This window comes from Astyanax mexicanus, chromosome 7, assembly GCF_023375975.1.
Source record: "Astyanax mexicanus isolate ESR-SI-001 chromosome 7, AstMex3_surface, whole genome shotgun sequence".
Lineage (NCBI taxonomy): Eukaryota > Metazoa > Chordata > Actinopteri > Characiformes > Acestrorhamphidae > Astyanax > Astyanax mexicanus.
In genome coordinates, this window is record NC_064414.1 from 42,536,973 (window position 1) to 42,557,051 (window position 20,079).

The 20,079-nt window shown below is 35.7% G+C and overlaps 1 protein-coding gene across 2 annotated transcripts; it reads left to right on the plus strand.

Annotated features, from left to right (window-relative positions):
* Positions 1–5,544: 5,544 nt before the first annotated feature.
* sncga (synuclein, gamma a) lies at positions 5,545–18,114 on the plus strand. 2 transcript variants are annotated; one of them, XM_007258765.4, is made up of 5 exons: positions 5,553–5,827; positions 12,406–12,447; positions 12,541–12,668; positions 16,401–16,454; positions 16,601–18,114. In XM_007258765.4, the coding sequence occupies exons 1-4, from the start codon at positions 5,707–5,709 to the stop codon at positions 16,452–16,454; spliced, it is 345 nt and encodes a 114-aa protein (XP_007258827.3). In that variant the 5' UTR covers positions 5,553–5,706; the 3' UTR covers positions 16,601–18,114. The 2 variants fall into 2 exon arrangements, with proteins under 2 accessions (XP_049337572.1, XP_007258827.3); XM_049481615.1 differs by lacking the exons at positions 16,401–16,454; positions 16,601–18,114 and adding an exon at positions 12,805–16,375 and having other exon boundaries at positions 5,545–5,827.
* Positions 18,115–20,079: the final 1,965 nt, after the last annotated feature.

A 20,079-nucleotide genomic window follows, 5' to 3' on the forward strand; every position in this document is an offset into this window, starting at 1 on the left:
GAAAGTTAGCTAGCTAGCTACTCAGACAAACTACTAGTGATCTTTTTTTATGCTTGTTATGAAGAATTTGACAATAAAATATTGAAACTACACATTAAACTCTGATAAAATAGTGCTAAGCTTCACTTTGTGTTGCCATCTTACCAGTGATTCTCATACCCCTTCATTTGAAGTGTGCAGAGTATGTTTAAAAGGTTATTACTGGAGTTTGCAAGCTTTAGAAATATGTCTACAGTGCTGAAACATGTGATGTTGTTCTGTGTTGAATAAATGAATACCTATTTCAAGATAATAACTATCAAACATATATGAACTATTATTTTGTTCAATTGCTCACTCAGCAAAAATTGGACTCAATCAGGAGTGCCCTCTAGTGTCTGACAAACCTGGAGGACATTCTCGAATGGTAATTCTCCTTTCTAAAAGTTCTTTGGTTGGATCACGTTTTACTACAAACAAACCCCCTCATATGTCGTTTGGGACCAGACTGAGAGTCTGGGTGCAGTTGTTTGGTTTGCATCTGAGTGCAATTAGTGTATTCACACCTGCCCAAACAAATCACATCAAGGGTAAAAGCGAATTAGAATCCAGTTTAAACAGAGAAAGGTGCTCCAAGTGGTCCAGCCGGCTAAGCACTTCCACTATGATCAGGAGATCGCCGGTTCGAATTCTTGCCATAAGTTGCCACTCCTAGGGTGATGTCGATAAGCACAAGGCATCTGTGAGCTGAGGTTTGTGAACCGAGTCGCTGTGCTTTCCTCCGGGCGTGCTGTGATGCTAACCGGGCAATGCTGCATCAGCATCATTTTTAAAAGAGGCGGTGGCTGACTTCACATGTATCGGAGGAGGCATGTGCTAGTCTTCACCCTTTTGGTGTTGGGGCATCACTAGTGATTGGGGGAGTCCTAAGGAGTGGGTTGGGTAATTGATTGTGTAATTTGGGGAGAAGATGGGAAAAAACGGTGTAAATGGAGCGTAATGACACAGCTAAGACAGAATGATCCCGAAAGTTATATAAACAAAATAAAGTAAAAAGTTACAGAGAAATAAAAAAAGGTGTAATAGTGCAGGCAGTTTAGTCAGGAATGGACATCTCTGAGATGTTCTTGTGGTGGTGGTGAATAGTGCAGATTGGCCAGAGAGTTGTTTTGCTTCTGTGAAGTGAAGCAAGTCATTACAGAGAACAGCACATTAACCACTTTAGTCACTCAAATGGAGTTGAATTAGGATCACTGCGGGGTACGGACAGCACTACAGAAGCTTCTGAGGGCTGTAAAAGTTTTTTTTAATTCAGTCATCTGATGATAAAAGAAAAGGCCTGTGCTCCAGTTTACCACAGACCACAGCTTTCTCTCTCTCCATTTATCCCTGGTGAACGCTGTTATGTCTGTGCCAGTCTCTCACACTAAGAGCCAGCCAACAGACACACAGCATTACCATGGTTATTATTATTTGGATTTATTATTTATTATTTCAAAATCCCAGTGATGTTCAAAATAATTACTGCTGTCATGGATGCAGTTCCCTCTGGGACAATATATGGTGTATAAAGGTCAGATCAGACCAAGATCATTCCTTATAATAACCTTTGACCATAAAAAGACATCAACATCATGTCCAGAGATATGCCTCCTATTGACATTAAAGCAACAACAAAATTGCCAATTTTCTTGTTTTATTTCAAGATATATTTTATTTATGATACAGTTAATACCCATTTTTATAGCTTTGTTTATTAATTCTTGTGTATAGTCACCTTTTGTGTATACTGCATTTACATACCAACTAATTTGAAAACTATCAGGTATGCACACCACTGTGTGGTATTATGTCATATTGTAAGTATTGAATAGGAATTACTTTCTTTGCACATCTTAGATATAAAGCTGCTGTTATATTTGTGTTACTATAAATCTTAATTGTATAACTTCTCACACAATTTCATGCATTATATGATTTACTGTACTAATAATCTGAGAAAATAATGCATGGTAGCTGCCCATACTTATGAGGTTTAATACTACTCACTATATTCTTCCAAAGTTTGATCAGCAGTTATTTGTAATCAAGATACAGTAAAAATAAAGAATACAATTTTATACAGAATACAAATTTTGTCCATGTATTACATTTAGTTAAAGCATAATTCTAGCTCCTTCGCTTATATATATAACCTAGAACAGTGTTCTTCAGTCCTGGTCCTGGTGCCCTCCTGCCCTGCACATTTTATAGAATTGCCTGCTTCAGTACACCCATTGAAACTCTGAATGTGCTTGTTAATGTGCTAAATAATTAAATAAGGTGTGATAAGTGTGTGGCAGGACCAGGATTAAAGAACCCTGGTCTAAAACCTTCATTTTTGTGCTCTGGTTGATATGATATGAATGGATGATATGAAATTGTTTTGTATTGGAAAGACTGGTCTGCTTTGTAATTTATTACACTGATTTTATTTTCCTCTGCTTTTGCCAAAATGTTATTTCAAGCTGTTAATTGTGGTTATATGTCACTCTAATAAGGCCCTGTCAAATCAATAATAGTTATTAGAGATCAGTAATGAGGAGTAATGGAGGAGTATTAGAGGAGTAATGACACACTGTAACCATTTGCTCGTAAATGACTGTTTAACGATGTTCCATTGTAAAACTATAGGACACAATGCATTTTGGGATGCCCTATAAAAAAAACAGCACGCACCTGTATAATTAACTGTAACGTTTGAGAAAAAAACATACAGTTAGATGAAAGAAGTTTAAAAAAATTATTGCTGTGTTGTGACACCAGAAATCTATTACATGCAAAAGCTTCCTATTTTTTAATCAATTATAAACTATATAAAAAAAAAAAAAAATATATATATATATATATATATATATATATATATATATATATATATATATATATATATATATATATATATATATATATATAAACTATACAAATAGACTATAATAAGTAACATATAGAACCTACTCAATATATTTAAAGGCACAGTTTGCACTCATGTTGTTTGAGTAAATATGACCTGAATTAAACAGCTAAGACTATAAACACTAAAATATCTAATGCTGATTAGAATGTTACACAAAAGTACACAAACTATCTTTCCTCTCGGCCCCATATTTGCATAATGGGTTTAATCCCCCACTCCTAACTCACCATCAGTGTGAAATCTTGCACAACAGAGCTACCTTCCCTTGGGCATTCATATATATATTATATATTGGTTGACTGCCCAGCCACAGTGTTGTAGTCTATAAGAGCATGTTACTGTTGTATTTACTGCAGAGTGTGACTTCATGCTTCATGTAAAGATGCCAAGTATGTAAATTACATGTGGTTATTGTAAAGAATAATAACAGTACTATATATATATATTTTAATATGTTTACTTATTTACACATTACACTTAATGAATCCATAACGATGAACAGTCATATTACAATATTTAATGGCAATTTTTTTGGCCACTAACTTGTTGTAAAATTTTCAAGGCACGTTTTACAGTGCATTTTAATGGACACCTCATTGTTTTGCTTCCAGTGTCAAAGTACATTGGTGTGTGTTCCTAATAATTAAAGAAGCTATTCACACAGCTCTGTGAGATGCACCTCAGCATGATACTCAAGCCTTTCTTCTATATCCATGAAGTTAATGAGCAGATTCTCCTGCGCAGTTCAGAGAAGCTAGAGTCGGTTTACATTCTCTCATTGTCCTGATAAATGTGACACTCTATATATAACCATGCGCTGGCCTTCGTGCAGAGAGGTTGGACAGGGTGTGGTGGAGGCCAAGATGCAGAAGGCTGGTGGATGACATTTTTGCTGAGTCAGGTTATACCTCAACAAAATGACTGTGAGGTTTTAGAAAAACCTTTCTGAGAAAAGTCAAGATGATGAGCACTCATGTCCTCTCATCTATAGAATCTAAAGCACCTGAAGGACATGCAGCTCCTCCTCTAGCTGAGAAAGAAGGAAGGAGAGGGAAGATCTTATTACTTGAATAGATATGTTTAACCTGACCCCCTCAGGCAATGAGACTCGATGTTCTGCTGGGTGTGCAGCGCATCACACTGTGTAACTAAGCCTCCGAGTATCAGTGGGAGCTGTGTGTCAGGCCTCAATAAAATATTAGAGCTAGAGATGGATCTGTTCTCTGATCTGTGCAGCTCTGCATTCATGGGGGGAGTGAAGCTCATGAATATGCAAGACTGTACTGAAATATATTTTTACACATGTTAACCAATACATATTTTTTTAATGAGTAGAGAGGAATCTGTCTCTGAATTCTACATCTACATTTCCATATTAGTATTATTATTATTTTGTTTTGTTTAATATACACATGTTATATAATCTATAGTGTTAAACAAATAAATGAAAAAAAAAAACCTGCAGCAGGGGTTCGAAAATATGTACGGTTAGTTATCAATTTTACAGTAATTTCTCACAAAAAATACTGTTAGATCAAAAAGCCCAAGTTTAAAACACCCCTGAAAATTATTTAAAATATGTGAATTGCCTGTAAAATAGAGATAGATCTGTTCTCTGATCTGTGCAGCTCTGTACTCATTGGGGAGTGAAGCTCATGAATATGCAAGACTGTGTTAACCAATATATATTTTTTTGATGAGTAGAGGAGAATCTGTCTCTGAATTCTACATCTACATTTCCATATTATTATTATTATTATTTTGTTTTGTTTAATATACACATGTGTTATATAATCTATAGTGTTAAAAAAATAAATGAAAAAAAAAAAAAACTGCAGCAGGGGTTCCAGAAAATATTAATGGTTAGTTATCATTTCTCACAAAAATACTGTCAGCCCAAGTTTAAAACACCCCTGAAAATTGTTTCAAATATGTGAATTGCCTGTTAAACATAAAAACATCTTTATATGTAAAATAACTGTTCATATACAAACTATAAACTGCAAAAAACACATTCAATTTATTTAAATCTACATATTTTAAAATAATCTCAAAAAGATATTTGATGAACCCTAAAGGCTTAAAAAAAGCATATATAAAACTCTCTTTTCCAGTATGATGGTGATACCAAAAATAATGAAGAACACCTCATCAAAACATAAAAAAACATAAAAAAAACATTAAAGACTAACTTTAAAGTAAAATACTTTGAATGTAATTGGGAAAAGCTTGTAAAAAATGTTTACACTGTAGGTGGTACATGTGGTGTTCCAGCATTAGTGTGGATTAGTGTGCAAAATAATTATCCAGAGCTATCAGTTGATGAACAAGGCAGTGCTGCCTCTGTTACTGTGATGGGTCACCAGGCTTTAACTGTCCTCTATAAATATGAACATCAATTAAATCAATTAAGATATGATACATTACACTAAAAAAGATAAAGTGTTTGTCTTTGACCTATTGTGTAACTCTCTTTTTTTCTTTACATTCCTCTCTTTCACCCACTTGTTTTACCCCCTTTGCTCTCTCCCCCTCTCTCTCTCTTTTTCTCCCTCTCTCACTGTGTGTCATCTGTTCCACTGCTCTCCTTGTTAAGTGTGTGTCTCAATCTGTCTGATCGCCCAGCCCACTTTCATAAGAGAGACTCAGCCCCACACACACACACCAGCCAGAAGCCCAGCAAACAGGCAGACACACACACACTCAGCTTGAGTGACCAGCTGTAAGACACACAGCACAGGCAGAGAAGGACACAACCCAGCCCAGAGCTCAGGATGGACGTTCTGAAGAAGGGATTCTCCATCGCTAAGGAGGGAGTGGTGGCAGCAGCCGAGAAGACCAAGGCTGGGGTGGAGGAGGCCGCTGCCAAAACCAAAGAAGGGGTCATGTATGTGGGTAAGTACTGAATTCTGCAGTTCTACAGTAGCAGGAAATGTCAGATTGGATTTGTTTACTGGTTTTAGACCAGAGGCATTGTATATATATAATATGCTTGTAGTCTAAATGGATTTAATAATTTTTTTATATGTATTTATTAGCAAAATTACAAGTTTTTGTATTGTAATAACTGCTGTTTTTATTAACTTAATTTGAAATATATTCAATTTGTTGTCAATATTTGTTAAAATAATAAAAAAAATAATCTTCTTAGCATTAAAATAAAATAAAAATATTCTCCTTCTAAAACAATAGAAAAAAAAGTAAATACTACAATGCCACATAATTTCTAACAACAGAAGTGCAAAATTCCACAATCCATCAAAAAGTGTTTCTAAATCCAGAGTTAAGGCCTATTTTTAACCTGAAAACAACAGGAAGGAAGCCAATTCTTTTCCATCTATCAGCCCAGCCTGGGAAGAGGAAACCTGATTATCAGAGTTCAGAGCTGTGTGTTATCAGATTGTGGTCCTGATGTGAGCAGCAGTGCTGGAGGATCTGTACACTAACCTCTGTCTGCCACCTGCCTGCCGGACTGCTTTATCTACTACGTTTATCAGCAACATTTATCAGAATGAGCACCTTTAAACTATGAACAGTGGTGTTTGAAAGGCACCCTTACACTTGACTACACATCCCCTGACATACCCCCCACCACCCCATCATTTCATCCTGCTCGCCCTGTCCATCCCTGTGGCTCTGTCTGCACTCGCAGTGACCGCAGTGGGTGGGGAGGCAGGGACTGATGCAATCAATTGCACACCTGAAAGGCCAGGACAGTGACCAGACCATTTCATGATCTAAACATTGACAGAGGCTTAAGATGGATACACCTCATCTCATACAAGTATCCATCTTTCTTTCTTCCTGGCTTATTCTAAAGGTGTATTTTAAACTTATAACCTTGCTTTTTAAACTTCATTACTTCCTTTTGAATGTGTATGTCCACTTTAAGATTATATGAACCACTGCAAAGTGAATGGGTGATTATATTTAAATACTTTCTCAATTTGTAAATTTTGACTATATCATAATAACTATGATGAATTCAAAATGAGCAAAATGTTTTGCAGCATCATTATAACATTTTTCAGTTAAAGTTTCTGACTATTTGAGGCAAAAAAAAGCATAAACTTCAATATTTCACTTTTTCCCTATGTGGTATAGTAAAAATGAAAGGAATACAATTTAATATTTACTTGATTTTTAGATTGTATCCCTCAATTTGATCATATAATCTATTCTTATATTACAGTATGCAAAATTAGAGAACTTTCCCTGCAATTTAGATTGTGGGGGCGGAAACGTAAAAAATAAAAATGGGAAAAACAATTTCAAATTTCAAAACCATTTCTTTTTTTACTATACCTAACCTACTTAGTTTTACATAAAATTTTGTATTTTAGAATTTATCTTTATATGTCAGAAAATGTACTTGATAAATGTTACACTGACCATGCAGCATATAGTTCTCAGTTCTTCTAATGGTTTTTGGAGCGATACTATATAATTCTAAAATAATAAATAATATAAAATTTTAAATAATGGGCCTTAACCCCCCCACCCCCCACCCCCCATATATATATTATGTCAATTATTTGCAAAAAATAAAGTTATATTTAGTTGGGTTTGTTGATTGGTTTGACACTGTAGAGTCACATGACTGAAGTTAGCTGCCCTGCTGTCCTGCTCTGGGTTTGACGATGTTGTGAACTAATCAACTAATCAGCTCAGAGTCAAAGGAACTTTTAAAACATCTTTATTTTTTAAGTGTACTGAATATGTCACTCAAGCATACAAGATGCTCACTTTAAACAATATATTTTATGATATTCTCCTTTTGTAGATCCTAAAATGAAGCTTTATAGTGAAGCATTAATGTTCTACCAGAGGCAAATCTATCTAATTGGATTGGACAGTGACACCTCGGAGTGCATCGGTCACATTCAGTGGTCCATCCAGGACACGGCCTGCTTCTGTCACATGGGCTCCTCACACCCACACTGTTTATGTGGGCAGTTCTCACTCGGAGCACATCGGCTCTGGCCAGTCCAGTGTGTCTTATTCCTGGTCCTGTCGCTCCTTAGCCCTCCACAGTTCAGTGATTCCTGCTTTAACACAGCCCTGCAACTCTGAAGGAGATTGTTTAAGAGCTGATTAGTTGAAAATGCACTAACTGTGCAGAGCAGGACTGGGTTTGAGAATATTGTGAGCAGAGGAGGTTTAAAAATATTATGGCAGTTGTGAGGTAAACCAAAGTCCTTATGGGCAAGTCTCTTCAATCTTGTTATTTCCAGTCGCACGAGACCACACTCCAGTCTGTATATGTGGAAAAGATCAAAATACTCAAAACTGAAGGTCAATTTCTGTTTCAGCACATTAAGACACATTTTAAATATTTGATAAAATCTCATTAACACATGAACATTTTGTATCATATGGATTATTATGCAAGATAAACATGTTTTTGTTTTTGCTTGCTTATTCTTCTAAAACAACAAGTTCTAGTTCTGGAAAATAGTAAAAAATGGTGCAAATGGCATGAATCCATGGGCCCAACCTGCCCTGTTTCAACAGTCTAGACTGGTTAAGGTGGTGTAAAGTGGTAAGAATGTTTTCTTGGCGTACTTTCTTCTGGTTTGTACCAGATTATTTGACTGTTGCTGACCATGTGAATCCCTTCATGACCAACAATTACACATCTTTAATCTTTACTCCAGAATGATGAAACAACATATAACAAAGTGAAAGTCACCTCAGAGAAAGTTTCAGGAACATGAAAACGAATTCAGTGTGACTTGAGTTGTCAAAATAACAATTCAACACCTATAAAATCATATACACAAAAAATGGTAATATTGTAAATTTCATTAATAGTTTTTGCATTTGAATGGTTGCCTTTCTTTTGCAGTGGTCATTTTAAGATGCAAGTAGTTTGGTTTCTTTCCATTTGCAAAATTATTTTAAGTTAAGTTAATATTTAAGTTAATATTTTAAGTTACTGGAAATAACTGCCCACAATTGTAGCAGAAAGGGGTGCAGAATGAACTTCCCTATAAGAACATAAGGTGCCACCTGTAAGGTACTACTTCTTTTCAAACACTGGTTATGAAAAGTCCTCATGATTAATCTCACAGCTAACTATATTTAGAAAGGCACTGCCCCTTCCATTTAATCTGCTAGGTGGGCTCTGCCTCACAGTGTTGTGTCATCTGATTTAATGAGGCCTCGGAGGGCTTTAGAAGTGACATCATGCTGTTGTGCTCCAGCGGTCTAGGCTGAGGTAACATGGTTCCTGTCTGCCGATCACACCGTCAGCTGCACAAAGGCCTGGGATGCTGTGTTCGTCTCCTGCAGTCTCCAGGCTCTCTGGAATGTCCATGTTTTGATGGTAAATCAGCTCATTGTGCTGCAGAACAAGTACAAGGCTTCACTGGAGGAGCAAGTGTGTAGTTCAGTGCGTGCCTGTGTGTGTGTGTTTTGGTTCATGTAGCAGTGGGATCAGAGCTCAGGCTTGTTCTGCTGGCTGATGGCGTGACAGTAGAACATGTTTGTGATGCCAGGGAATTCTGCTCAGAGTGGGTTTTGTAGAGCATTTCATGAAATCTCAAATGTCACCATATTTTTTATGCTTTTCTTATTATTATTTTAGTATAATTCGGAAATATTTGTTAAAAATAGTCCCATTCACTGCTCTTTAGCTCTGCAGCTGTTTGTGAGTTTTTCCTCTTTGTTCAGTTATCCTTTTGAAAGTTGATCAAATTGGAAACCTGATATTTTTTCATTTCTCGTCTCATAATTGTGTTTAGAGATAAGATCTCTGTGCTAATCAAAACTATTGACCATGTCCCAATTGTGTACTAATTACTAATGCTAACTAGCTTTTGAAGTATTTGAAGTATATATAAAATATACACACCTATGCACAATGTATACTCAGAACATTGTTCTTTATTTGTGGTTACAATACTGGACACTGTTATCCCACAATGCAATGGGAAATGGAAATGGAGGAGCCACTCGTGTCTGAAACAATATTAGACAGACAATAACATAAGTGCAGTGGTGCCACAGCTCAGGAACTTACAGTTAGCATAGCAACGCTTAATCACTTCCTGTTGTTATAAAACATGATAATACCTTAATAGTGTATGTATTAACTTGCTAATCCCCACACTACTAAGATTAGTATATAGTATGTATTTTGTAGAATAAGTGTGTAGTATGCAGTTGGGACGCAGCATTTGAATGTTTTTTTATGGACAGTTAAAAATATAGCTCACAGGAAAGGATGTAAGAACCATATAACAGAAAAACAGCCAATGTGGCACCTAAGCTGGGAATACTAATCAAGTCTGCTCTTATCATTATTAAATAACAAATGCAAGTGATATAGTAAACACCACCTATTGCGTGTGTTTAATGAGTAAAATCAATTCTAAATTTACCTTTGACCCTGCATCTAAAAAAAGAACAACCCAAATCTGATTTAGTTTAATGGTTTGTCATTTGTTTGTATCAGTAAATCTGACCTTTTTGAAAATAATATATGTCCATGTCCGAGTTGCAGCAGGGAAGGACGCAAAGAGCAGATGCAAATGCAAATATTTATAGAAAATATGAACAAGAAAACAAACAAAGGACCAGAAATAAAGAGAAATAAACCAAAACATAAAAAAACAAGGAATGCACTTAATAAAAACAAAATTAAAACAGAAAACACAGGGCAATTAATACACACAAGGCCTGAAAGAAGACAGGGAACACCTGCGGAAAGGTAACAAGGGGGCGGAGCTACAGATGAAGCACAGGTAAGAGTACTGAAGACATGGGTGGAGACAAGGAAAACACAGACACAGGCTGTGTGCTTAGGAAATGTAAATAAACAAATAAACAGGAGGGCAGTAAAAACACTGAGGCAGAACATGACAGACACGGACAGAGCAGTACAGGGTTAAAGTGCAGAAAATGAAAGATGACAGACATTCCAATAAGTGGATCAGTGCAAGATGCATGTGACCTTCTGGCACAATATAAAAACCATTAAGATTGTGTGGCTGTATTAAGGAATGTGTGAAGAAGATAAATGTGACCCTTGTGGATGGCATGTGGACATTAGTGAAGAATGTGTGGAAAACAGTACATTTAGAGTATGGTAAAAACTTTAAGAATGTGGTAAAGTGGTCATCTAGATGACCAAAGAAATGCCTTTAAACCATACAAATTGTTGAAGCGTGTTGGCAGTGCTTACTGCATATTTGAGGTTTTTTTTTTTGACTGTGCTCAGAAGATCTAACTCAAAAATATTAATGGTGTGCATTAGTAGCCATACTAAAGCTATATTAACTACATATACAGTGGAGGCTTGGTTTCTTTGAGTTTGAAATCAGTAAAAGCATTTAATTTTGACCAGTTGACCATTTTGAATATTGTTGTTATTATGCAGTCTCAGCTGGTCAAGAGTTAGTTTATCAGCTAGCTTCCCAGCATAACTTATGATTTTTTTGCCTGGATGAGCAGCTTTTGAACCACTTTAACCATCAAGCAGGGTTTTGTGATAACAGATTTGAACACAGAAACAGGCCACACATTAAAGCAGTGATCTACATTTGTTGGTGTGTAAAAACAAACCTTCTGTAGGGTATGTTGTCACAGTAATTTTTAAATTCCTTCTTTTTGACAGAATTGATGTTCATTCCTATGACTGGCAGTTCAGCAAACAAGGCTGTCTGATACTTACAGTCCATACTAGCAGAAGATATTGGCACTCATATCCAATATCAGCCAGTCATATTGCCTCTGAAATAAGGTCTGAAATAACTGTGGTATAATTGATTGTAATCAAATCTGACCTTCTAAAATCAATATAGTATAATTATCACATTTAGAAGCATTTGCGCACCCTTAACATTGAAAGGTTTGTGTTTGTATCAGAGAGAAAATATACAGAACAGTTCATCACTATTAGAAGGAATTATTTATATAGTTTAAGGAAAATATAGTTTTAAATTTGACTCTGGTTCTGTTCAGGTTTTCAACTTCTGAACTGCTGGGAAAAAAGTGTAACTGATCTTTCTCTCCTGAACACTAATTTGTAAGCCAGCCCAGAGGAGAAGAACATACAAATCTGATCCTTCAAAACCCCCTACTGAAGAATACAGCTCTGAACTGGTCAACAGGGTTAAAAAGCTGGTCATCCTGGCAAAAACACACCCTATTCTAGAAACTATCTGGTTAATCAGCTCTTGACCAACATATATGGTGTAGTGTCTTGCTGGTTGACCATCTTGATCATGCTGGTTAAACAGACTGGTCTTGCCTGTCATGCTGATTGACAAGCTTGGGGATTTTGGTCTTGCTGGTGACGCTAATTGAAGAGCTTGGTGATGTGGGTTATTCTGCTTGATTGTCTTGGTCTAGCTGATCATGCTGGTCAATCAGCTCAGTGGTCATGTTGGTTAATGAGCCTGGTCTAGCTGGTTATATTGGTCATACTGATTGACAAGCTTTGATTTTCGTTTTCCCCTTTTTTATAGGTACAAAGACAAAGGAGAATGTGGTTTCAAGTGTGAACACAGGTGAGTAAAACTACTTAAAGCAGCATTTTTACACAATCAAACATTTTATTCTAGTTTTGAATCCTGACCAAAAAAAATATCCCCTGTCTCTAGCTGCCCAGAAGTCGACTGAGCAGGCGAATCTTGTGGGAGAAACAGCAGTAGCCGGAGCCAATCAGATATCGGAGAAGACCGTGGAGGGTCTGGAGAGTGTGGTAGCATCTACTGGACTGGTAAACCCGGTAAAGACACACATAATTACTATAATTCTTTAAACGTGTGTTAATCTTAAATTTGCATTTATGTTTCCCTTTATTGGTTTATGAAGGCTTTGATATTCATAATAATGTTGTTTTCTTCATATATGTATATGAACAGGAGGAAAAGCTGAACACTGAGGTGCTAGCATAAACTGAAACATTTAGCATGGTGTTATGCTTGCTCTAATACCCATCTTAATACACATAAAACCATTTCATTCATGCTTTAAAAGAACTTACACTGACATGCCAAAAATTAAGGGATAGCAGTGAGTACCCGGCTAACAGAAAACTTTATCAGAATGTTTAGCAACATTTTAAAAAGGTTCCTGGAAGGTTTGCCTGTAACATTACAAAAAGAATGTTCCAGGAAAGTTAAGAAAAATCATTCTAAAATTGTTAACTGTAATGTTTAAAAATTGTTCTACTAGCTAATAATTGTTAGCTGGGTAACACTTCATGATCATTAAAGTGATGGCTGGAGAAAGCCCACACCTGTGTAAGTTGTAAGGTGCTATCTTGTGAATGAGGTAGAGCTTAGATTCTCTGCACAAACTTGATGGGTCAGGCTCAAGAAAATAATCTGTGACGTAGGCATCTGTTTTTAATTGCTTTTTTATTTTACATAAAGCTGTATTGTGATAATCACAATACAGCAAAGTAACAAATATATACAAACATATTAAATTATATTAGATTAGAGGAACGGCATTCAGAGATCATTCTTGTAGCCTAATTTACCATGGTTTAGGCCTGTAGATCATTGTGCGCATTGTTCATCTGTTCTTAATAAACATTTTTATTAAATAATAGGTCTATTCAGTGTTGCAATGGTAAATAAACATCATTCTGAACAGATTTCGCTCATTCAAACAGCCCGAAAATGTTTTTAAAGGCTCAGTTTTAACCCTTGTGTGGTGTTCATATTTTTGTTACTCAATTACTTTGTTACTTGTATTTAATTCAGCAAAATTAAGCAATTTTACATTAAAATGCTTTACACATGCTTGCTTCACCTAAATTGCAAGCAATATAAACAGCTTACATGGTTAATATTAGCCCTTTACCTTTCTTATGTTACATTTCTTTCAAAAAGTGCTACTCTTTTATTATTTTTTTAATAAAATGTAAAAGAAAATGAATTTAACTCAAGATATGAGTAAAAAAAATTTTTTTAGTTTCAAATTTACAAATGAAGCAATGTTTATTAGCCCTTGACCAAACATACTGTGTGTAATATAAATGGTTAGGGGGGGTGGGTGGTGTACATTGTGTGTTTATCGAAAATGTGTTTTGATATATGTTTTTCACAAAAAATGAGCCAATGCCAATGAGTTTGAGTTAGAAAAAATATTGTTTTAGTATCATTTGATGAAAAATGAAATTGGGTCCCACAGACCCGAACACCACACAAGGGTTAATACTCTACTTACTAAAAAAAGTGGAGTTTAATTCAGGCTCGTGCTCAAAAAGTGTATGGGGTGGGTCGGGTCAGGTCGGGCTCGGGCAGAACGTGCACACATATCTCACAGGTCAGTGCTGCATTCTTTAGCTTGCATGGAGAATGGCAAAAACTATGGGACAAAATATGCTACTAAGAAATTTGGCAAGGATTTGTACAAGGCCGCTGAGCAATGAAAAGCAAATGATAGTTTTTTTTTTCTCAATAAAATGAGATAAGTATAGTCGGATGACTTCACTCATGAAGCAACAAGGAGCTTTTTACAATTCCCCTCGTGTCTCCCAAGCACCCAGTCTGAGTTCACAGTCTGGCCTGGCAGAAACACTTGGACAAAGGTAACTAACCACAGGCAGTTTATTAGACAGAGTCTTGACAGCACTGTTGAAAGCCCTGTTTTAGCATGGCTGGAATCCGGCTATGTTTGTTTTTGAGGTGCAGTTTGTCAGCCTACTATTAATTGTCTGCACAAAATTAAGAAAAAATGTTATCAGGTTACATGCAATCAAGCATAAAAAATACAAAACATTAAAAAAGTTTAGGGCAGTTTTTTTTTTGCCAGGAGTGCCACAAATGTTTAGTCTTAGGGGGTAAAGTCTAATATTTGGATATGGACTGAGGTTCAACAAGACAAAAGTAATTATTTGATACATAGAGAAATTAAAGGACTAACTATACAGTAGCTAAAGACTTGGTGCCAGATAACAGAGAACACCTTCATGATACCTATATAATTTGAATGGTCTGATCTGATGTGCTGGCACAAGGGAGACCTACTTAATATTAGTCAGGTGGTACTAATGCTAATGTTATGGCTGGTTGGTGAATTTTTATTTAAATACTTAAGTATTTAAGTATTTTGCATTTAAAGCTTGCTGCCTTCTTCATTTTAACTCATATTTCAAATGTTTTTTTACAGCCAGCTTCAGGCATTTGCATCCAACTCACGCCAAACTGCCAATGGACTTTGTAACATTATGGGCTTAAACATGATGGCATTCATATTGCTTCCTTACAGTCAGGTACACTAAGTGAAAAGAAACAACAACCTAAAGTGGTATCATGCCAATCCTATTCGATACTACCTAGCCTAGCTCTGTTACAGAATTGATAGCATTTTCCTCCAAGTGTTAAACTTCATCTAGTATCAATGTGATAACGGAGAGTTAGAATCGTACCATAGAGAAAACCTAGGTAATAAAACTGGGTACAGTAGCAGAACCTAAAACAGAACTATAACTATTTATTACTTAGTAAAATGTAAAAGTGGTCATTTGAAATATTACTTGAGAAAGTTTTCAAAGTAAATACTTTGATTGGTCAATGCATTTGATTGGTCAAACAAAAAGAAAAGTAAAAGAAAAATGTATTTAAGTACATTTTTTTAAATATACTTAACATGGAAAAGTACATAATTTTTAAAATTAAAATACAACTTAAATACATACTAAATGTTCTATTTTGGAACAACTTATGGCAACCTAAGTATATTTAAATTGTAATTGAGCTATATTTAAACACAACATAAAAGTATGTGTTTTTAAACAGCTTTTTCAATACACTTTAAGGATTTTATAAATGTACTAATTTGCGTATTGATGCATATATTGTGTACACCTTCTGCAATGCTGCTGGAAAAAAAAACACTAAATTACACTTTAAACAGTATTTAATGCCACTATATATACAGTATTACAGTACTTTCAACACAAGGTATAATTTAAAGCATGGCTTAAACATACATTTTATGGAAATACAGAGATATTTATATGTGCATTTTCATAATGTATATTAAATTAAAAATGTACTTTTAGTATTCTTTACCTAATTTGAACATACTTTAATGCTCTTAAGTATACCTCCTTTTCACAAGGGTCTGGATAAAGCAACAAAAAGGTGCATCGAATTGCTTTTAAATATAACAGGAGGAACAGAGATTAATGTAACTGAGTAAAAGTAAACTCTTGACATGTAAAAGTGCAATATACTCTCTATTAAAAGAACTCAAATTTATTTTATATGCATACCATGTTAAAACATAGTTCTCCAAAAGCTCCTGAGTAAAAACAAAGATTGTTTTTTCTTGAGTCTTAAATAGATATTTGTCTCTATGATGGAACACTACTTTTAGTCCATTTGACTTTTTGTATTCCTTTTTGCTTAAAGTGTACCTGGTTGTAAGGAGGCTTTTGGGTCTTATATGAGAGTGTAACTCATCATTTGATGATGACTGATCTCTGTCTCTCTCCCCACAGGCAGAAACCAAGACTGAAGGAACAGCAGAGAAGGCTACAGAGGCAGGACAATAGGTAAGAGAGGACTGGAGATCTAGACAATGAATGAAGAGCTAAAAATTAGAACAACTGAACCAGATATTAGTAGAAAACCACAGTGAAGAATAAAGCACATAAAACACACTAATGATTTTCTTTTTGTTTCTACCCCCTTTTTACAGGACTGTTGCTTCTACCCATGGCCTGCTGGTTGTTCAATAGAAGCGTCCATGTTAGCTGCTGTCCACATCCTACCATTGCCTGTATTTTGTATTTTGACCCCTCCTACAGCAGAGCCCATCGTGTGTTCTTACGCTTTTTAACATGACTCGAAAGACAGGGTTTAATATGCTCTATATATGTAGTATTACTGGATTACTGGATGGTGTTTCGGAGACATAGTGCTTTTAGCTTTATGGTTAAAGTTTTGACAGTGTCTTTCTTCAGGCAAATGTCCACACAGACACAAACACACTCATTTTCCATCTCTCATTGCATTTTATATTGATTGAATGCACCCTCCACCTCTCTGCCTGCTAAGATCTCCTCCCTTTTGTCATCAGTCCATTAGAGATCTTGAAAGCTACGGTTACAACATACCATCAACGTCTCCAAGCCTTTTAAATAGTTCTTAGGCCTCCGCCTTTATCAGATTCCTGTCCCACCCAGGCCCAAATACGTCTTAAAATCAGCCTGACCTTAATTAACCTACTCTTTTGAGGTCTGTTTCATAGATAAGGATTAAGCCTGGTCTTCGACTACACAGCATTTTAAATATTTAGATTTTTCATTGAAAGAAAAATATAGCCTATGACTAGATTTAATCCCTGTCCAGGAAACTGGATTTTATATATTTGGAATATATTTTTCTATCAATAAAAAAAAAAAAAATGCTGTGTAGTCTAAGACCAGGCTTAATCTCTGTCCAGGAAACTGGTCCTTAGTGTTCTGTCCTTTATACTTATAAATATACAAATATACAGACCACACACAAAGATGGAAATCATGCTTAAGCTTATATCTAATACATTCCTGATGTTTTAGTTCTGTACTAGTGTGTACTTGTGTGCTCACAACTGTGTTTATCCTTTTGTCTTACTAACCCAATGTACTAGTGCCTAAAACCCAACAATAAAGAAGCGTGAAATCAGACTTATCAGTACGATTATGAAAGAAAGTACAGCAGCATTCCAGTTATAAGCCCTATCATAACTTTGCATTTGAACACAGCTAATGTGCTCACAGAAAAAAGTGATTTTATGAACACACAGAAAACAAAAGTAGACAGGAAACAATAGCGAGAGTGTGTAAAACCTGATAATGATAGGCTCAGTCTGTTATCGCTGCCCTAAAACAAGCGATGCTATTCATCTGGGTCGACAATGCTCAGCATTGTGTGTAAGCCTTGTTTGTTGTTTAAAATACAGTTTTAGTTTTGCTCCTGGAGCTACTCGTCTGATTAATTACTAAACAGCCTGCTTCAGTACTGCTAATAGTTCATCTGCTTCTGAACACTGAATGAGATGAATGAAAGAAATGAATGTGTTGTTCTACAGAAGCTCTGCATGTTGCCTTACCGTACACTAACTGTTCATAACTGCATTTGTGACTCATCATCTACAAACAACCTTCAGGCTGTGGTTTTTGTTTTTTATGAATTCTGCAAACTGAAATAAATGTTTTATTAAAAACCAAAGTGCACACCCGTCTGTGTTCTTTTAAATAATACAACTTAATAAGAAAACAGAATATTATTGCATTAAAATAATAAAATAACACCAAAATTAAACAAAATACCTAAGACACTGTATTCAAGCCCACAACATTTCACTTTAATAACTACATAACTGTCATAATTAACATCAGTTTCACAGGCCCTACAAACATGGCCCTGTGCCAACAATGTGCTGAATCAAATGGTTAACAAAATATGTACAATAGTTTCTGAATTATGATCATGAAAATACAAATAAGCCCTAATTTAGTTTATTTAAAACTCACATTTTTTGAAATATTTAAAATGTTAAATATTGCCTAAATATAAACTAAATTTGTTTACTATTAATTTCTATCAGTAGACATGCACAGACCACCACTATTACAGGGGGGAGAACTTCCAATTCTCAGACTCCTGGACATTTAGGGCTATGATGTTGATGAGATTCAAATTTATAATCTCTTTGCTATTAACAGGCAGGCAGTTAGACAGTAGTGCCACTCTAGAGCTGTAACGTCATCTACATATCTGTGTCCAATAATGAATGAAAAGATTAATTTAGTCACAGCTCCAGGGTGACACATCATTCTAACTCTGAGTCTAGGGACATCATGTGAGGACTCCAAGGAGGAGTTTCAGTTGCAGCTCATTTTTTTACTAAAATCTTTAAGTTGACTCAAGTCAGTATGGAAGTGTGGACCAATCTGAGATACAAAGTAAAATAATTGTTCCACTTTTTACTAAATTTTGACTTAACTCAGAAATAGATAAATTATTGGATACATTTAAAACCATTTAAAAACATTTCTATTTTAACATGAAACTCAAAGAACCATTGGAATGTTTAAGTGACTAATGGATAGACATTTAGGCTAGTAGTACTAGTACTAGAGACTCAGATTTGAGTAAAAGTAAAAGTTGAACTGTACTTTAAGCATCATCCTTAAGTAAAAGTACTAAAGTATTCAAAAGTTTTGCACTTAAGTGTTGCAAGTTGTTTTTTTTGTTTTACTCGAAAACTGAAAGTAGAAGTACAAGAAGTCAACAGTTTGAATATCACATTGCTTATATTATTATAAATGTTAGACTTATTTTGCAACATCAACCCAATATCCATGACTCACTGACTGGCTGGCCACACACACACGCACGAGCGCACGCGGACACACTCATGCGCGCGCATACACACGCGCGCTCGGACACACAGGACGTATTAGGAGTGGGCCAAACAGAATAAAGAGCGCTGTTTAATATTGTGTGCGCGCGCGTGTGCGTGCTCAGCAGAGAGAACGGAGATTATCATCATTGGCGGATCTTGAGCCCCTAAAAAGAACTGGTGACGCCCCTTTTAACGAGTAATGAAGCAGCAGGTTAAAATGTACAAAAGTTAAGTATTAAACTCAGTTAAAATATGTAGTGAAGTAAAAATGGAATCAGAAGAAAGAAATATATAATAATACTCCAGTAAAGTTAAGATACAGCATTTTAGTACTTAAATACAGTAGTGAAGTAATTCTAGCCTGGATAAGCAGTTGTACACTACAGGAAGACTACAAAAGACCAGAAATGGTTCCACACTTAATACAAAGATGAAGAACCCTCTTTTACTGATATACAGAACCATTCGTGTTGTGCTGTGTGTATCAGGTTGGTTGTCTATTGAAACCATTTGGTATATTATTGAAAAGAAAACCAGTTGTACAGCACATCCCCACCTAACAGAACTGCAAATGAACAATGAATGAACAATTTAATAGGATTGTTTTCCACACACCATGGAAGCTGAATGAAGAGCATATTAAAGTCACCTGGATTAGTGTCAATTCAGGTAAACAATTACCTTATGAGCCACACCCAGTCAAACTCAAACTGGGTGTCTTTGTCACTCCCTTTACTGACAAAGGCCCAGAACACAGAGTTCAGTTTCGCTTCAGTGGCGAGGGG

What these genes read in the sequence shown, in the direction of transcription:
- sncga (XM_007258765.4), top strand. Translation starts at nt 5,707, where the DNA reads ATGGACGTTCTGAAGAAGGGATTCTCCATCGCTAAGGAGGGAGTGGTG. An exon ending in AGAAGGGGTCATGTATGTGG is followed by an intron (nt 5,828 to 12,405) that starts GTAAGTACTGAA and finishes CCTTTTTTATAG; the next exon opens with GTACAAAGACAAAGGAGAAT. An exon ending in GGTTTCAAGTGTGAACACAG is followed by an intron (nt 12,448 to 12,540) that starts GTGAGTAAAACT and finishes CCCTGTCTCTAG; the next exon opens with CTGCCCAGAAGTCGACTGAG.